Consider the following 20980-nt stretch of genomic DNA (forward strand, 5'->3'; position numbering starts at 1 on the left):
AACACTTTCTTTCTAAGTCAAACACTTAACTTGTCAGTGACTTGATGTGAATAATGGCATTTCTTTCTGAATTAATGTCAAAATCAAAACATTCGTTATTTCTGGTCAATCAGTCCTGAGACATGATGAGAGACCATAATGACATTCCTTGTTTAACATGCCCTAGGTTTTACCTGTTAATCGTCAACATCACCTTCAATGTGGGATTGTAGGTAACAGAATCCTGAACTTCTCATGTACGGTTATGGTCTTCTAAACTGAACTCCCTTCTCCTTTTGTTATTCATCCTACTAATTTTTTGATGATAATTGGTTTTAGAATAGTTGAGATATCCAACACAGAGCAATTTTGATAAAATGTTGGACCTACCTTTTATCAGGATCGCTTTGTGGTACTTTGTTTTTGGATGTCTTAGCCATTCCATATGCGATTTTTATCTAATAGACTTTGAAATCCTCTTAGAATGGTAAGCTCTGTATCATTTTATAAGTGGTGTCTTGGTATCTCGCAAAAAGTTATAGGTCCAATCCGCATCGCCACCAATACTGCATCATTCCTTTAACGCCACATGTACTGGAAGGTATGACCAACGACTTGACCAAACGAAGCCTCGCACTATGAGACTATTTCCCTGTGTCCTGTTCGAACTTCCGGTAGACTCGAGAGGGAGTAAAGGCTCCATGAATCGACGGTCCGCTACGCCCGGCCACGTCAGGGGCAGCTAAAGTGTTGGAAAGTGAAGCACGGCTATTCACTGGCTCATTCCATAGTCGCAGTGGTGGAGCTCGCAAGCGCCCATGAAGGGTCGACATGCGGGCACATCTCAGTCGACATCATCCGCTCTTTCCTCCGTCGTCGGCATGGCGAGCACCGTGATCACCCTCCTCATCGTCACATCTCTCACGATGTGGACGCTTTCGACCACTACGGCGCGGTCTCGCGGAGATGGAAGGCGTCGCGGCGGTCGCGGAGGTGAACGGCGTCGGCCGAATATTGTCTTCTTCCTGGCCGACGACCTCGGCTTCAACGACATCGGTTATCACAACCCAACTATGAAGACGCCGAATCTTGATCGGCTGGCGGCCGAAGGAATAAAGCTCGAGAACTACTATGTACAGCCCGTCTGCTCTCCGACCAGGAGCCAGCTCATTAGTGGTCGATATCAGGTGAGAATTGATTGCTTTATATTCCCTTAATAATTACAGTAGTAATTCCAGCAATAACAATATCAATGATGATGATGACAATAGTTATGACAATAACTGCCGGTTTTTGGTTTTTGGTTTTTGGTTTTTTGGTTTTTTTTGGTTTTTTTTGGTTTTTTTTTTTTTTTTTTGCCAGATGAGTGATCTCCTTTAACTAAACTCAAAATGCTAGGCTCGATGGTTTTGACTAATATTGACCTATGGTAGTTATGGCAAAGATATCTTTAAGATGTAAAGTGAAAGGTGTTGGTAAACACTTCCATTTCCAGAGATAACAATCTGTGATCGCCATTTACAGTTATAAAGTTCAAGCTTGAAAAAAAGGTTCCTAGGCCTATATGATTGTATCTTTGTCGTTGTATACAATAAAAAACCCGACAAATGTTACTACACTTGTATTCCTGTCCTCTGAACATTGTTGAATTTCAAGGATTGATCGCCACTCTGCAGGATCCATCGCCACTCTGCAGGATCCGAGAGCAGAGCAATATTGCTTTGTTCATTTTCTCATATTATTATAAAGAAGAATTTAACACCCATGCGATCCAACACATCCAACAGGCTTGTACTTACGTAAATATTTCCTGCACAGGCAGATATTTCATCAACTCATCAAAGCTGAGACTAAAATATGAGAGTCAAGATTTTTTTTTTTTAATGTTTTGACATGTACTCATAAAATGTTGACATTTATTTAGGAGCATCAAAATTATGCAAATTGGAAAGGAGGATATTGACACCACATCAGATTTTTTTTTTTCTAATTGCTTTGTTCTCTCTCTCTCTCTCACACACACACACACAGATAAAAAAAAAAACGAAAGAAGAAGCCAGAAAAAAAAGCACCCAAAGCAATTTGACAATTTATTATCGACAACCCAATACCTCACATAAGTGATTATCGCAAGGTTGTTACAAGACTGATAATGTGATTCAACTTTGCTCGTACATGTACTGAGTATATAACACGCCATACACATTATCTGCACCGTCTATATACGCCCATTAGAGCCTGTATAAGACAGAGCATGCTATAGATACACAAAATGTCCTAAAAAGGGGAATTTTAGCAGAAACTGGTGTACAGATTAGTGGGAGAATAAGTGGGAGTGGGAGGGGGTGACATCAAAACGCCTGCCTATGCGTGCATGCGATTGCTTCTCTACAACTGAAATCACTGTCTCTCAATTGAAAGCCGGTAAACATTATATTTCATATCAAATATCACTGTAAGTAATATCCGATTTTTTTTTTCTTTCAACCGCTACGATGCTGTTTGCCTCGTTCCACTCTCTATATTACGGATAACGGGCAAAAATGTGAGGTTTTCATGGATTTGCTTTTTCATGTCAAATGACTCAAAATCACATTCCACGAGTAATTCTGCTTCGCCTAGAGAGATTCATCAGAATTCATGTTTTGTGAGTGATATCGGCCTTTCCCCGTCGTTCTGTTGCTGCGTCACCTGTTCAAATCAATTTTCCCCGGATAATTTATTTTTATTCGTCGTGATTATCAAGTATGCTGTCGCATACTGTGAATGCGGCTTGAAATCCTCCGCAGACTATAGTGCGTTCAGCTATTTTACTGGTAATTTGATGGAGTATCACTCTGCAATTCCACAGGTCAATCAACAGCGTACCACTCTTCCGTCATGCCAAGCAGGGACCGCGGTACCGGAAGATGGGGGGGGGGGGGGTTGATTGCACTTTCGGTCAAAAAGGAAACAACAACAACAAGAAAACAACCAAGAAGACCCATTATTCTTGAGAGTTCCGCTCCGATATTGTTGCTTGACCGTTGATCAAACAAACCACTATTCCCTACACACACGTCACACACACACACACACACACACACACACGTTCCGAAGCCCTTGACAATTACAGTATTTAAAGTAAAAATACTCCTTGTGCATATAAATATAATATATATTCTGAATATCAATGGCGGTTATGGCTTTGATTGATATATACTTGAATATAATTAGGAAACGGTGTTCCAACTGGTTTGAGTAAGGTAGAAAGAAGAAAGAAGGAGAGAAATTTTGTCAAAATCACGGCTGTTAGATCATTTCAAACGCATAATAACAAACACATCATTTTTTTATTATAGCAAATGAACTTTCAAGGAATTTATAACCGAACCATGTATGTTTGACAAAGTCAGATGCTCTTATGGTCCCATCATCAAGAACAAGTCTCTTTTCGGCCAAAATAGACAAAACGTTTGTCCCCCTCCCGTCACGCCCCTCACACCTGCTGTACACGTCAACGACAAAATCCTTCAAAAATACTTCAACCTGTGCCAAAATTCCCAAAGCCTAACTGCGTCAAAAATAAAGTAGGGGCCAAAGTGAAATTCCGGAACTTGCCGTTTGCATCGCGTCTATACACTGGTATCATTACATGTTCATTTTTCCCTCATCCTAAACATGCATATTCTATGTACATGTATATCATTTACTGGGGCCGCGGAACCATGTGGGCTGAGGAGCGGGGGAAGGGGATTGCTGCGTCCCCCTTCCGCGTCCTTTGGTACAGTATTAAAAGCAAAAATCGAAAAAAAAAAGATCTTGAGAGAAAACACATGGCTTCCCGAGGTTACTTCCATTAAAGTAGGAGAAAGGGGGGGGGGGGATAAGCGTGTATTGTCACTCGAAATAATCTACCACCACTTCTCCCTCTTTTTAAACACAACAATATAATACTACGAATTTAAAACAAAAATTCACAGGTTATTTTAAAAAAAAGCGAAACAAAACATAAGCTATTTTCGAAATAGATTACAGTTGTTTGTGAACCCCGACAAAACGATATTGTAAATAATTCTTCTTAAATTCACTAAAGGTTTTCTATGTTTGTTTGGTTGTTTTTTGGTCAGAAAGAAATTTTGAACATGCATATCCAAACAATTTTGAACATGTTTAAAGTTTCTTTGCGACAATGAAAACCGTGTGGCGAATTTGATTGCAACTGTTTATCAACCCTGACGAAATCTAAATTTCGCTACACTTCGATCGCTACGTTCGCAATTTTTGCTGCTCAGTAAGATGTACCTCCTTTATATTGCCTCCATAGATTCATACTGGCCTCCAGCACAGCATCATTTGGGTGGCCCAACCAAATTGCCACCCGGTCACGGACCCAACCATCGCCCAGAAATTGGCTGAGGCCGGCTACTCGACGCACGCTGTCGGCAAATGGCACCTAGGGTTCTACAGGAAAGCCTGCTGGCCGACACGTCGCGGTTTCGACTCGTTCTTTGGTGAGCAGCTCCCCCTATAACCCGTTGAACAGAACGCCTGTTCCAGTTGCACGTCACTATTGCAATAGCCGGGATCAATCCGTTTTCAGAATGAATAAACACATCTATTAATGGAATGAGATGAAATAAAAGCAAATAACTTCCTTGCGGAATATCAAATACATAAGTAAACTAGAAAAGCACTCGGAGAGCGCAGACATCCAGAAAGCAGCTCATTTCTATCCTATGTGATAGTCCTATACTCCTATCATTTGCATTAGATGCATTAGATTTTTTTTTTTTTTTAAACCATCAGAACACATACCCTCACTGCCGACCAGCCGTCGCTGCCTCCGTCGTATATACTTTCTGGCCAACAACGAAATGGCTGTGAGAGTCACAAAAGCAAGCGCGCCATCTTGCGTTCACAATTGACCCTACCAATGACAAAGAATCCTTCGAGAAAAAAAAAAACCAAAACTAAAACAAAACAAAACAAAACAAAACAAAACAAAACAAAATTTAATCATCTGTTCCTTGTTTCATCATTAATTTTTCCTGAAAATTTAAAAGAAATCTATTCATATCAGGGTATTTCTGATTTTCATTCAGACAGACAAACAGACCTGTTGAATTTGCAAGCTTTAGAACTGCCGGTAAAAAGAAATAAAATGAATGAATACATACATGAAAAGGCAGGTTGTTGAAAAACCTCGTAGAGAACATGGATGCCGTGCACCAAGCGAAAAGGTCAATCGTTTCTTCTCTTTTTACTATAAGGTATGCTCACGGGAAGCGCGAACTTCTACACGCACAGACATATGGGTGGACAGTGGAACCTGCCCGGGTCGGGAAACTGGTCCGGTTACGACCTGCGAGACAATTTGGAACAGGTGGGCCAGGACTACCAGGACGTGTACTCCACGCACCTCTTCACGCAGAAGTCGCAGGCGATCATTCGCGAGCACGACCAGTCTAAGGTTAGCGGTTCGATCAACAAAATTGTATCTGCAGGAAAGTGTTTTAAGTGTGGTCCCTTCAGAGGTTATTCTATTGTTTAAGCAATTTATTCTTCTATACCTCAAAAAGTAAAACAGAAATCCAGCAAATTGCTTTATCACATGCATGATGAAAACACATAGTGAAGAAATGTGATATTGTATTCAGGGCATACGGACATTGTAGGGGGTAGGCTTAATATCCCCCTCCCCTACCCTGGGAAAAGATGTTCTTAATATTGATTTTGGATACGAATACCTCTGTCAAATTAGAGACATTTTGTTCAGCGTAAGCTGGTAATGTTGAATAAGCTTGTAATACTCTGTTTATGCTAACTTAACGTTTACACGGTTCCCCCATCTATCAGTCTATTCATCCATTCACCCATTCCTCAATTCATTCATAAATCAATCAATCCATCTTCCTCTCCATCAATTAATTTATCTGTCCATCCCTGGACATACAGCCCCTATTCCTCTACCACGCGTTCCAGACCGTCCACTTCCCTCTCCAAGTACCCGCGCACTACTACGCCGAGTTTGGGCACATCGCTGACGAGAAGAGACGGGTCTACGCGGGCATGGTGAAGTGTATGGACGAGGCGGTGGGGAACATCACCGCGACTCTCAAGGAGAGCGGGATGTGGAACAACACGCTCCTCATCTTCTCCACTGGTAACCATGGTTACTGAGGTTGACCCATGGACGTCTAGATTTCAATATTTTTTGAAATGGTCAATCAATGGTCTTTTTTATAGAAAGCAGAGGAAATAACATTGCCCTTTATAATTATATGTCAACAAGTCAACAAGTCAAACATTTTCAAAGGAACTTGTATACTTTTCATCAAAGAAAAACAAATATTGTGAAAAACTCTTTAATCATATCTTCTTTACATCGTTTTTCTGTTGTGATGTCACAAGCTGTTGTAGTCTTTTCATCCAGCCATAAAGGCATTGAAACTTAAAAGATTCATAACCTTCGAACGAATCAACCGATTTCCCTCGAACTTTCACTAATCACTTATGCGTTCAAATAATATTGCTGCATTCACTAAATCCTCATGCTTATTTGGGTAAACTTTCACTTTAACTTGTCAACTGTTTACTGTTCCTTGTTGTTGTTATTGGTGGTGGTGGTGGTGACATCTCCTGTTTACTACTTCCTATCAATTGACTCGCAGACAACGGTGGTAACCTGAAATACGGTGGAAATAACTGGCCACTCCGAGGGGGCAAGCGGTCGTTATGGGAAGGCGGAATAAGGGCTGTAGGCTTCGTGTCCAGCCCCTTGCTTCCGAAGTCGGCACGGGGGACGGTACATAAGAACCTCTTTCACGTAACCGACTGGTTTCCGACACTAGTCAAGGGCGTGGCCAAAGGAAGTCTCAGGGGAACCAATGTAGATGGATATGATGTGTGGAAACTCTTAAAACGATCAGGAAGGTTAGTAATGAGTGATTCACTTTACTTTAACATTATTATTATTTTAATTTAACAATATAAATAGACAACTCCCGCTAATGACGGAGTTTTGGGGACTGGACAATAGTGCCGGAAGTTTTCATTTGTTACATCGCAATTTTGGTACAGCCGCACAAATAAAGCAAGCGTTATATAACGATAAAATTAGATGATAATTATAGGACCTATTTGTCACAGTCATGTACGTTAGAACAGGAAAGCACTAATATACAATATTTAATACCGTGATGTGATGAATTCAACTGGAACCAAACTGATAAATCATCTTAACGCATGCAAGCAAAGGAAACTGTAGGGTAAATCTACATTGTCACTCTTACCGCCCTTTTTTTCGTCACCCTTTAAGTTCAACTGCCTATTAACATATATGAACACTCGAATGCAAAGCACAAGTCTTTGGTGGAAACGTCAGTGCTCCTGTGCAATGTGGAATACCGATTTGGTTTATTTCCCATATTGTTTGCTAAATGGATTTCAACGCCCTTGCCGCCATATTCTGTCACTCTGTAGTTAAACTGTCTTGTATATTCGTAACCCGCTACACAGAATTATATTTGTCTGGAGTACAAATTTCTTGATAAAGCACTTTGAAAAGTAAAACAAAGCGGTGTGCGATTTGATAAAATTGCTAAACATAACAGTTGGCCAGAAGAAGATATCGTGATTTATTCGTCTTTTTGTTCACAGCAAAAAGTCCGGTGTTAAATAAGAAACACCGAGCTGGTGTTAAATTTCCGGTGCTCATTCATGGTGTTAGATTAACACCTCCTGGTGTCATTTCAAAATATAAAATTGTTTTTTTGATAGTTTCTTAGTTACTGAATTTCTTGTTAATTCTGAACTTCAACAAGACGATAAAGAATTTTCCGATAAAGAACTTGATTTTTGAAATTTGAAAAAAAAAATGTGTAAATACATTTACACCACAGTAACACCAGTTGGTGTGGTCTCCTATTGAAGCTGGACGGGTGTTGTACCATTGAAATTAACACCACCAATATCAAATCAACACCATGCGGTGTCATTAATGAATTAACTCTAGCGCAGTGTCAAAAATATCACCAGCACGAGTGTCAAATTAACACTACGAAGTGCCAGGTGAACACCTTTTAACACCGTCACAATACATTTTCTACACCTGTGGATGTGGTCCTCTATTGAAGATTGATCGGTGCTAGATTTAACACCATGGGTGTTAATCTAACACCGATGTTTTTACAGTGTTTATTCACCATTTATGTAGAGCTGTCTGATGCATTTGAGCACACAAAGTGAACACATGTCACTCGAAGTAAATTCTTCATAAAACACATTGACATAGATGGACCTCTGAAAGTGGAACATGAATGTTGAGGTACTCTTATTCGGCGTGTAATAGGACTGTAATCCCTGAAACCATGGTCCATTGTAGCTTACGCCCGATCATGGACCCGTTTCAAAAAACTGTTATCAGTGACAACTGCTACATTTCTATGACAAATTTGCTCTCTGCCAATCAGATGCAAGGATTTCAGTAGCTTGTCACATCTATGACAATTTGTCACTGATGACAAGTTTTATGAAACGGGCCCCATGTCAATAGGCAAGGCTCGACATTAGCAGTGGCCCAGTGCATGACCTTGTGGCCCGAGGCCACTAAAAGCTGGTGTCGGGCCACCAAGTTTATCTTTTGATGGCCCGATTGGGCAAATAAAATTCAAAATGGATTTTTTTTTTGCTTTTATTTCCGGCCACTACGCACGTTTGTTTGTTTGTTTGTTTGTTTTTTCAGGTCACCGAAATTTCAGATTCAAACATTTTTGTTACCGGAAGGAGCCACCAGAAAAAAAAAAACAAACAAACGAACAAACAAAGAAAAAACGAACAAAAAGCATGCGTCGAGTCCTGCAATAGGACAGAGGATTCTTACAGTTGCAATCATTATTGTGTATGAGAGGGAAAGCTATGGAATGTACTTTTTCTCTACTCATCTCGGGCGCAGGAATTATTGTGCAGATAAGGTAAAAACAAAACAAACACTAGACTCGGAATTTGTCAACACTGACAAATTAGGTGATCCGATCTATTGGGAAATCAATGATTTGAGTTCTGATCCCAATAGGCATGACCATACAGGTTTCATCTGTGTTGAGGGGACATTGGCCATGTGATGTTTGGAGTCTCATTTAGAAAAGGGAGTCAGACCTGCCATATTTGGTACCGAATTCCGTATGCACCAACGAAGATACATATTATGAAGCATATTTGACCTTTGACCCCATTTTGCACACCAAAGATGGCATCTGAGCAAAAAAGTGGTTATTTTGTGAAATGAGTCTTGTAACATGGTCTTTGCGTGTGCAAAATATGGGAAAGATAGGACAAGTATTAACCAAGATACAGGATGAAACATTTATGACCTTCGACCCTAATTTACATACCCAAGATGGTGTCCGATCAAGTAGTTGTAATTTTATGAAATAATGTACGTGACATGAACTAAGCATGTGCAAAATATGGGGGTGATAGGGGCTGTTTTTCTTGAGTTATTGCAAAGAAAGTTGCAAAAAGAAAGAAATATCTGAATACATCGAAGATAAGCTTTAAGTTCAACCAAGATTTTTAACGTGATTCCGACATTGTATGAAAAAAAAACAAAAGGCACAACAACATAGCGCAAAGTCTCAACTACAACATATTAAAATCTGGGAGAAATTCACCGAAGGGTAAGTGAGCTAGAGCTCGATAAAGACAATCATGTCAATTTTCACATCTAGAAAAATTCCCTCCCATAGAGATAACACGTCATAACGAAGATACAGAAAAAAAGTACATATGACCTTTGACTCCACTTTGCACAGACAAGATGGCATCTGAGCAAAAAGTGGTTATTTTGTGAAATGATCATTGTAACATGATCTTTACGTGTGCAAAATATGGGAAAGATAGGACATGTATTTACTAAGATAGAGGATGAAATATTTATGACCTTTGACCCTAATTTACATACCCAAGATGGTGTGCGATCAAGTAGTTGTTATTTTATGAAATAATGTACGTAACATGATCTAAACATGTGCAAAATATCGGGGTGATAGGGGCTGTCTTTCTTGAGTTAGTGCAAAAGAAGTTGCAGAAAGGAAGAAATCTCTCAATACATCGAAGATAAGCTTTAATTTCAACCAATTTTTTGACATGATGCCGACATTGTATGAAAAAATGAAGGGCACATTACGATAGCCCAAATTCCCAGCTACAACATATTAAAATTTGGGAGAAATTCACCGAAGCATAAGTGAGCTAGTGCTCTAGAAAGATAGTCATGTCAATTTTCATTTCCAGAAAAACTGCACTCCCATAGAGATAACACGTAAACTGGTCAAATTTGACAAGGTTACCTTTAATCCATTTTTAAGAGGTGATACCATCATCCAATCAAAATTATGTTAAACATTTATGAAAGAGCATTTAATAAGCTACAACATTCTGAAATTTGTGTGAAAATCGGCAAAGGATAAGTGAGATACGCTCGAGTGAACTTGAAATTTGATGACGTCATTTTGAAAATTTACTTTTTTTACTTTATTATGAAATTTGATATCTTTTAATCAATTTTTCAGTATCGCCAACCCATGAAATGACATGATCAACTCATCAGCTTTTAAAATATGTAAAGAAAATGGGGGGTCACCGTCCATCCTGACGAGTAAAATCGGATTTAAAATTGGCGGTTTTTTGGCATAGTTGCACTGTATATCGCCATTGACGCGCGCGCGGAATTTCAACTTTGACGGGCCCGTATGACGTCATATTGAGTCGGATTGACTTGAAACTTGGTAGAAATATTCCTTGACATTTCAGGCATCCGATAAGTGTGAAAAAATGGAAATTTTCTATTGCATATGAGCTGTGCGTGCGTATATGTGCGGGCGCGTACGCGTCCGTCCATTTTTTTCAATTTTTCAAAAAATGCTCAAAATGGTCTGAAACGTGTGCAAAAAAAATTTGAGCTCGATTGGAGCATGTAAATATTTCAACGCGCGCGTACGCGCACGTTTCAAGGGTGAATATGAATTTTGAATATATGAATAGAATGCGCTTGACTTGAAATATATGTGACGTAAATTTCATTGAAAAATTCTTTTCCATTAATGAGATATGCATGAAAATGTGTTTTCATATAATGACGTCATAGTGACGTCATGGTCGACTGATCACTGTGATTTTACTTGCGCTGTCGTCTTTGGGACATGACACATACATGGTATAATTTTGAAATTGATAGGAACAGGACTTTCTGAGCTAACCTCTGCACAACTTTTGGGGAGAAATAAAGAAGAAGAAGAAGAAAGAATCCGTACAGAAACAGAAGGTGATCCGAGAGGATACTCGGATCACCTAATAATACATATATAAACGAAGTGTCTATGTACAATGTACGTCAACCAATATTAGCAGACCGTGTTTAGGATATAAATCGAGAATAACATTCAAAGGAGGAGAGGAAGTTCTTCGTTCCAGAGAAAAGTATTTGCATACATGGATAAATTTTACTCGAATATCAGAGTACGGGTGTGAGAAATTCATGTCATAAGACATAACCACTGGATTGATATTGCAACTCCGCCAAGCAGTTTATTTCCACCCATATTTTGGTTTGCAACCTTCATTTTTAATAGTCTTATATTCATGTCATCTGCATTGTTAGATTCCTTGGTCATAAGAATAACAGTAACTTGCATTGCCGACTTCATAGACGTTGGGCCATCCCTGTACTTTGTGGCAAATAACACCGTGGCTGTGAGGGTTGCAAAATCAAGCGCGCCACCTAGTGTTAATGATGAACGCAACCAATGATAACGGATCCTTCAGAATTTATCTATCATTATCTTTTAAAGTAAGCCGAATTCAGACGTAGATCTGGATCGCTACCAAAAAAACAAAACAAAACAAAACGTGAATAAATAAAAAAATGTTCATTGTGTCAGTACAATGTCTCACCTTTCTTAAAAATGTCATCTAAATCCGTTCTTTTTTATTTATTTTGCAAACTTGCAGACAAACAGACAGACAAATTATACATAGTCCAACGATGGCAAAAACATTTAACCTCCTTGGCGGAGGTAAGAATATTATTTGGCCTAAATGAACTTCAGTACCCGTGAGTAAAACAACACCAAACTCGGTCGTATCATTCTTCTAAAGAAATACAGGTTCCGCAGACTGGCCAAGGAAAGAGATAGTTCACAATATCGATCCATACTCGGCCCTGTCACCAGCACTACCCCAGCGTTTCTTCACAACCTTCCCCGCCGCCATTCGCTACGACAACTGGAAGCTTCTCACCTCACAATCAGGTGGGCGAGAAGGGTTAACGTTTAGAACGTTAACTCGGCTAAAAGAATTAAACATGTGAGGGAGTTTTGACTCGTTTGTCATGTATGAAAGCAACGAATTTCATTTTCCTTCACTAGCAATACTGCTTGCAGTACTTGTTTGCAATGCCAATGGTAATATTCGTAGAAGTGGCCCTGATAGAGCTAGTGGACTATACAGAGATACGTTATTACGGAGTATACTGAGTGATATCTGCTTGGGTATTATACCTTTCAGTTTTGTTTTGTTTTGTTTTGTGGTGTTTTTTTATATTCTTTTTTTAAAATTCCCTCACTGTTTCTGTTCATCCGGTCTGCTATCTTTAGGGCTAACAGTAAAAGAAGGAAAAGGAAGGGTTTTAAAAAAGCAAATGGAATCATGCTATGTGTGAAAGATTTTTTTATTTTATTTATAGTTCAAAATCCTTTTCTTTTCAAATTTTCGCTATGCTTTATGCATTATGCAAGGTGCATTATTTTTCTCTCATCTAAAATTATTCAGAGAACGGGAGTTGGGTAGCGCCCCCAGAGTCCAGTGAGAAGACAGTCCATCTGCGGGAGAGTCCACAGAAGAGAGTTTGGCTCTTTAATCTTGCCGATGATCCGAACGAAAAGCACGATTTGTCGTTGGAACGATGGGACGTTTCGACCGCTCTGCTTAGGCGACTGGGCCGCTACCTCAGACAATCGGTTCCGGTTTATTTTCCCCCTCCGGATAGTCGAGCGAATCCGGCCTTGCATAATGATTCGTGGAGTGACTGGGTTAAGTGATGCTGTGTGGATACATAATAGCAATGATATTACCTATGTATGTTTGTTTGTCGTTATCGTTATTGTTGCTGATGTTGTTGTGCATGAGTGTATGGATGTGTGTGTGTGTGTGTGTGTGTGTGTGTGTGCTGGTTTTTGCATGCCTGAGTATGTGCGTGTCTGTTTATGCGTCTACGTGTACAGGGTATACATGATAAAAGCCGCATAAAGTTAAAACCTTTCACCTCAGACTGATTATACGAGATAAACACTGGAAACGGATGACAGCGATATAAAAAGAATGCTACCATTAAAAATATTATTCCAGTGAAGAAAGGTAAAGAAAGAAGAAGAAAGAAAGAAAGAAGTTATTATTGGTTATGTTACTTTATGAGCTGTGTGTGACTTAAAGATTTAGATAGGATTTTCTTATGTACATCAGAAGGAAGCCTAAATTTAATATGTTTCAATGACAGATCCAAATATACCATCACGTGAAAGAATGACTATCGAATAAAATTAACATTTGATGACAAACTAACAGAATCAAGTTACTCCTCATTTCATTATCTGCATCGTATTCACAATCCCCCCTCTCTCTCTCCCTCTCCGCCTCCCCCTCTCTCTCTTTTAACGGTTGTATAAGTGTGTTAGAGCAATGCGAGAAAGCGGCTCATGAAATGTCGAGATCTTTTAGTTTTCTATCACTGCACTAACCTCAATCATGATTTAGGGCACAAATATTTAATGCCGGAATCTATTCACACACATGTTTACAGAGAATCCAAATCTCCCACAAAATCTCCCACAAAATCAATTCTCAAAATCTCCCGCCCTCCCCCTTGAGCTTGAGTTTCTACCGCTTTAGCTGTGTGTCTAAGTGTCTAGCTCTTTCCAATCCAACTTTAGCTTTGTCATATATTATGTATTATGAAAGAAAAAAAAATAATGGTAAGATAATTATTGTACCAGGAGTATTTATAACGAAAATCATCCCAAATTCTTCAGTGGGTCCTTGACCAAATGGCTGGAAGGGACATCGCGCTTGCAAGTAATGAAAGCATGTTCATGAATTTAAAGTCTCCAGTGTGATCAAGGGTACCCATAGCAGGCGGGAGATTTTTCCGTTTAAAAGATGCTTGGGGTTTGAGTCTCGGTCGTCACTTTACCTGAGGCTGGCATAATAAAATAAAAGTCCTTGTCCTTATCATAATGGTCTTTCTTTACTCACAGTACTCTCTTCAGTGATTCATCAATTCTCCAATTTGTTAATACACCCGAGTCAACAGAGACATAACTGGCAAAAAAAAAAAAAAAAAAGAGGGGAAAAAAAAAGAAAAAAAAATTGTCTAACGACGAACGTACCGGACAGGATTCGCACCCCAGACCTTCCGAGCACAAATCTAGAGCCTACACATGTAGATTCACTTGGGTTACAATTGAAAAAAAAAAAAAAGTAACTGCCTTATGAGTGAACATCATGATAGTTGTATATAGAATTTGAGGACACTGCAAATTATTCTTTCTCATCAATTGATCAATTTGGCCGATTCGTGCAACTCGCGTAACATGACAACCTACGCGATTGGGTGTAATAGTGAAAGTTTGTCTATGGTTTTCGGACGGAAATATTCATTACACCATGGTCATGACCATTCCCCGCTGGATGAAATTATAAAATCATTACAGTGGCGTATCTGGGGGGGGGGGGGGGGAAGGGGGGCACATGCCCCGGGCGCCACTCCTTGGGGGCGCAAAAAACGAAAAAAACGGAAAAAAAAGAAGAAGAAAAAGAAAGAAAACGAAGTAGAAGAAGAAGAAGAAAGAAAAGAAAAAAAGAAAAGAAGAAGAAGAAAAAAAACCAAACAACTCGCCTGGAAAAAGGGGTGGGGGCAGAAAACCAAATCAAACAAGATAAAAACAAAACATGATGATGACGCGGACAAAATGACAATGTTTATTGTGTTCACACAAGAAATCCATATGCTGTCAGCTGAAATCACATAAATTTTCTGCTCGCTCGCTGCGTTCGCTCGCCAAAATTTATATAAATAACGAAGGTATGAACAAAACGTGATGATGATGCGGACAAAATGACAATGTCTATTGTGTTCACACATGTCATTTTATATTTAGCGGGCAAATGTTTCACGGAGCAGCGGCTGCAATTTCTTTCGTTCTGAAGCGATCGCCAATTGGATCAAAAAAAGGCGCCGACGGTTTCGAACATACGGGGGGGGGGGGCGCAAAAAAAAATCAAGCAAGATAAGAACAAAACGTAATGATGACACGGAAATATGCAAATTTCGGCTCACTCGCTCGTACAATTTAGAGTATTTTTTTTTTCAAGTCCACGGTTTGTTGGTATAAACCGTTATCTATAAGCCGTCACTAAATCTTGATTAGGAGTGTAAGATTAAATAAGCAAAAAAAAAGACAAGAATTCAATGATTTGTAAGCTGAAATAAAAAAAAAAATTCGGCTCGCTCGCTGCGCTCGCTCGCCAAAATTCATCAAAAAAGAAAAAAGAAGAAGATAAGAACAAAACGTGACGATGACGCATACAAAATGTCAATGTCTATTGTGTTCACTCGTTCGTACTAATTTAGAGTACTAGTATATAAGTCCTCAGTTTGTTGGTATAAATCGTTATCTATAAGGTCGTCACTATATCTTGATTAGAATTGTAAGATTTGATAAGCAAAAAATGACAAGAATTCCATACTTTTTAAGCTGAAATACGAAAATTTTCGGCTCGCTCGCTGCGCTCGCTCCCCAAATTTTATCAAAAAAGAAAAGAAAAAAAAAAGGACAAAACGTGATGACGTGGAAATATACAAATTTCGGCTATTTATACTCGCGCGTACTTATTTAGAGTACTTTTTAAATTCCTCATGCAGTTTGTTGGTATAAATCTTTATCTATACAGGCCGTCACTATATCTTGATTGGAATTGTACGATTTGATTAGCAAAAAATAACAAGAATTCCATGTTTTGTAAGCTAAAATACCAAAATTTTCGGCTCGCTCGCTTCGCTCGCTCGCCAAATTTTATCAATGAAAATTAATTACATTTAAATCACCCTCAAAAAGACCCCTTCTAAGTGCTTGAAAAAGCATATCATGTGGACTTGGTTTAAAGTCCCTACTGGGATGGGGTTGGGGTTGAACACTTTTTGAGAAATTAGGGGCGTAATTTTTGCGCTTGCCCCGGGCGCCGTTTCCCCTAGATACGCCACTGAATCATTATGACATTGGTAATGATTTACATCCAAATTTCAAATGAATATTAGTAAAAGAATGTTGTTACTAATTATAATTTTATACAATAAATATATCAATTACATATTTTTGAGATTACCAAATACCACATTGTCATAATTAACCACTTGAACCCAATAATTATATAAAAATATCTGCAATAGATAATAGTTACAAATCTAATCATGATAGCGATTGAAGGTGATGAGATATAACTAGAAATAGATAGATAGAGAGAGAGAGAGAGAGAAGGAGGAAGGGACAAACAAATACTAATACTTGTGAATAATCTCGATAGCTCCTTTATAAGACATACATTAGCTCATACAATGCCATTTTAAAGTTCATTTCCAAAGAAAGTAAGCTTACTACGCTTATTCCTGCAACGCTTATTTGGAAGGAATGTTAGCACACGACAGTGTTGGTGTTTCTGTTATACTTGTGTTAAATTCCTAACTACCATCACTCATGTGATTTTGCTCTTTTGTCCGTGGTCTATAATATACTGTCAAGCAGAGACTTATTAATTTCAAACTCATTTTATTGAGCAAATAGAAAAGTTAGAGCAACTTTACCTTTTTCACGGGTTATAAACTTTTGTAGATTTTTTTTTATTTCGACATTTTCTTTAAATTACTTCTTTTTCTTTATATTTGTCACTTTCTTCTCAGTTGCTCAAGATAAACAGGCCCTATGTCCCCCATATCTTGCGCACATATTAGTCCATGTAACACAGATCATTTCACAAGATAACAACGTCATAATTCGACGCCATCTTGACTGTATGAAATAGTAACAAAGTTCAAAAGTACCTCATCATGTATTTTGGAAAAGTACATGCCCAATTTCTCCAATATCTTGCACACAGGGTATCATCTTTGGGATGAGCTGAATCTAATGCCTTTAAGATGTTATCATCTTACATCCCCTGTTCGTTGATTGTTTGGGAGGATTTTGTTCAAAGTATAAGTGTCTTTGCACGTCTCAGAACATCTGACTGTGGAGAGGGATGTAAGTCTGTTATCATCATTATACCCCCGCCAAACGAAGTTTGAAGGGGGTATATAGGAATCAGCAGACGGTCGGGCGGTCGGGCGGTCGGGTGGTCGGTCGGGCGGTCGGTCGGGCGGTCGGTCGGGCAGTCGGTCGGGCGGTCGGGCGGTCGGGCGGTCGGTCCGTTGCAAACTTGCGTCGCGAACTACTTCCTCAGTTTTCAACCGATTCCCATAAAACTTGGCACAGATGTGTGCCTTGGCTTGTAGATGTGCAAGACGTATTTTTTGACAGTACCCAAAAGTACGTTGCCATGGTAACGGCATATTATGGGCAAAAATGGGTACAAATCTTGCGTCGCGAATTCCTCCAACAGTTTTTGATCAATTTTTATGAAATTAGGTACAGATGTTCATCTGAATATGTTAATGTGCAAGACACATATTTCCGCAGTGGCAAAAAGTGCGTTGCCATGGTAACGGCATGTTATTGGTAAAATATAGGGCAAAATGCTTCATGGCAAAACTGCTTCATCAGTGTTCTTCCAATTTTTTTTTTAGGATATAGGTCAGCATGACACATTTCTTGACAGTGACAAAAAGTATGTTGCCATGGTAACAGCTCACATATTATGAGCCAAAATGATGGAAAATTTTGTGTTGCAAACTACTTCCTCAGTTTTTGCCCAATTTCCATGAAACTTGGTACAGATGTGTGCCTTTGGTTGTAGATGTGCAAGACGCATTTTTCGACAGTACCCGAAAGTACGTTGCCATGGTAACGGCATATTAATGGCAGAAGATCAAGGAAAGATCTTGCGGATTTAACTACTTCCTCAGTTTTTTGACCAAAGCTTATGAAATGTGGCACACACCTTGATCTTGGTGGGAAGATGTGGAAGACATATTTTTCGGACGTGTCGGAAGCTGCGTTGCCATGGTAACGGCATATTAATGGCGGAAGATCAAGGAAAGATCTTGTGGATTGAACTACTTCCTCAGTTTTTGACAAAAGCTTATGAAATGTGGCACCCACAATAGTCTTGGTGGGAAGATGTGCAAGACATATTTTTCGGACGTGTCGGAAGCTGCGTTGCCATGGTAACGGCATTTAAATGGCAGAAGATCAAGGAAAGATCATTCCTTGGGTAAGACTGTCATCACGGGGCGGGGGTATTAATCACCTTAAGTGATATTTCTAGTTTGTTTTATTATATCTCTGTTTATACACAAATTACAGTTACACATGCATGCGCTCATTTGATTCAAATTCAGTCAATTCACCCAAAACTTTATTTTCATTTTTCCCCCCACAGAACATAGTGCTACCAGTAGTTGAAATCGCATATTTGAATACCATGCACAGCAACGAACAACATATTGTTCATCTATGTAATTAACTAGACACACACACATACAGACGCACACATTTTCAGAGGACAATGGAAGGGGCCACGCAATTGATACTCGAGTCCCTCAGATAGAAAAGAAAGTGCACAAATACGCATACACATAATCATACAAACACACATAGGCACAGACACACACGCTCAGATAATCTTACAGACAAATTGCGAAAGAACATGTGTGTAGTTGCTGTTTGAATTTTGTAGACATGAATTTTCCTAGTGCAAGATGAAAAAATTATCAGGGCGCTTTATATTTGTCAAGCATTTCATCACAAACAATTAACTCTTCTCCTCATTCATTAATATGATTTTCTATTCTATTCTATTTCCAACAAGAATGAAATTGCAAATAAACATTTGAATGCACATAAATACAAAAGAAAAAAATCAAAACAAAATTGTAATCAAAGAAAATGCTACGAAGTAAAATGCAATAGATGTTGTGTCGTTTATGACATACAGAATCATTGCCACCCTACGTTGACTCAAATTACCTGAGCAAAATTATCTTTATGCACAACGAAACAAGACCTTTGAATACTTGTGCGGAAAAATCAATTGAATATAACATCGTTCACAATAAAGACTGGCGAAATATGCTTGCCACCTGCGTTACACAAATATTTAAATAATAATCATACAAAGAACACACATAATAACACATATGCATAACACACTTCACAGAACGTCTAAGCACTTTTCGTTGAAATTGCTACGGAAGAATAGCAATCATTTCGCGGTATTCTCAACGCATCTTGCGTGTCTTTAGATTGATCCGTTATTAAGGTGTATAAATATTTTTGATAGATTACTGGAATGTTGAAAGCCTGTAAACATGACGACATTTTGATTAAAATTCAGGAATCAAAATAATCTTTATCTTTTTATGATGCATCTGTTTCATCTTCTTCATTAAGTTGCAGGGACTTGTCTTTCAACTTCATAAAGTCGTTGTATATTCAGATTGACATGCTGTTAAATATTATTGAACAGTAGTTATGATGATAACAATGTTTTAACGTTCTATAATTCACAAAATAGTGAAAAACCCATATGCAAATTATTTGAGATGATAAGTCTCACTCAAGTTTGAGCAAAAGACTACAACCCCTAACCTTGAACGATACCTGGATCAAATCAAAGCCGAGTTCGAGGAAAAACTAATGGAACAAGAAATTCACCACCGCAAGCAGAATTTGTTGCTTTATGGTATACCAGCCCAACCCCAAGAAGACATCTACAAAACTGCCTCCAAAGCTTTTGCCAAAATTTTGGATATCCCCATCGAAGAGGCAGACAACATCCAAATCGTCAACGCCCATCGATTGCCAACAAAGAAACCCCCCTCCGGAACCAGTGGTTCACCTACAGCCCCGGACCCCGTCATCGTCCGATTTGCAAGAATGTACGACCGAGACCGAGTTTTGCATGCCTTCCAGCAGCCACGACGACAGCCCACGGATCGCAACGGGGACCCAGCGGCAGGCGAACGCATCACTGTACGTACAGATCTCCCTGCTAGAATGAAACGAGAACGCGGTCGCTTAGCAGGCATTGCCTACAACATTCGCAAATCCCAACATCTGAAAACCAGGATTACTGTTCATCACACCAAGGTCCTGCTCCAAACGAAGAACCCGAATGAACCTTCATCTAAGTGGTCGATGTGGTCCGAATAGCATCCAGTATCCATCCCTCCCTTCCTTAAATTCAAATAAAGGTAACTTTAAATATTTGATATTTCTGATAAGGTTAGATCAAAAGTTTTTGTTAGTTGTTTGAGAGTAACATTTTCTCCAATGTATGTTGTAACAGAATTTTAAAAATTCACTACAGCGCTGGCACTCAACGCCGAAGTCAGGTTGGTCAACAGACCCCCTATACTCCAGTGCACTGTGAGTCATTAACCCTGCGAATTCATGTAAATCTATTTGTAAAATATTGTGCCACAAAATAAGAGTCGGTTTCATGAAGCGCCGAAGGAACAGTGTAACAGACTTTTACTCCAAAAATTATATCAGACTGATAAGTTAATTGCATGAAGATTTCTACTGCACATGTATCAGATACATGTTTTCACACGTGTATTATGAATATAGAGTTCGGAGAGAAGTCCCCATCTTAATAAAACCAGGCAGATCACACTTCGGCGCTTTATGCCATCAATATTGTATAACTCGCCACGAATCCCATGCTGGACACTTATAGATAATAACTATTTCATCGTCAAAATTGAAGTTGTATGGTGTTTTGCACCGCTTTATGAACCGGTCTCATTTGT

General features: G+C 39.1%; 2 protein-coding genes across 2 annotated transcripts; both read left to right on the forward strand.

The window, feature by feature from the left end:
• The first annotated feature begins 797 nt into the window (after positions 1 to 797).
• Positions 798 to 13058, forward strand: LOC140240263 (arylsulfatase B-like). The gene is made up of 7 exons (XM_072320049.1): positions 798 to 1166; positions 4286 to 4472; positions 5232 to 5431; positions 5917 to 6124; positions 6633 to 6894; positions 12118 to 12269; positions 12790 to 13058. Exons 1-7 carry the CDS (start codon positions 798 to 800, stop codon positions 13056 to 13058), a joined length of 1647 nt encoding a protein of 548 aa, XP_072176150.1.
• Positions 13059 to 17630: 4572 nt separating this feature from the next.
• Positions 17631 to 20378, forward strand: LOC140240264 (uncharacterized). Its single transcript, XM_072320050.1, has 2 exons — positions 17631 to 17634; positions 19777 to 20378. The coding sequence occupies exons 1-2, from the start codon at positions 17631 to 17633 to the stop codon at positions 20376 to 20378; spliced, it is 606 nt and encodes a 201-aa protein (XP_072176151.1).
• Positions 20379 to 20980: the final 602 nt, after the last annotated feature.

The sequence above is a fragment of the Diadema setosum genome, chromosome 16 (assembly GCF_964275005.1).
Source record: "Diadema setosum chromosome 16, eeDiaSeto1, whole genome shotgun sequence".
Classification (NCBI taxonomy): Eukaryota; Metazoa; Echinodermata; class Echinoidea; order Diadematoida; family Diadematidae; genus Diadema; species Diadema setosum.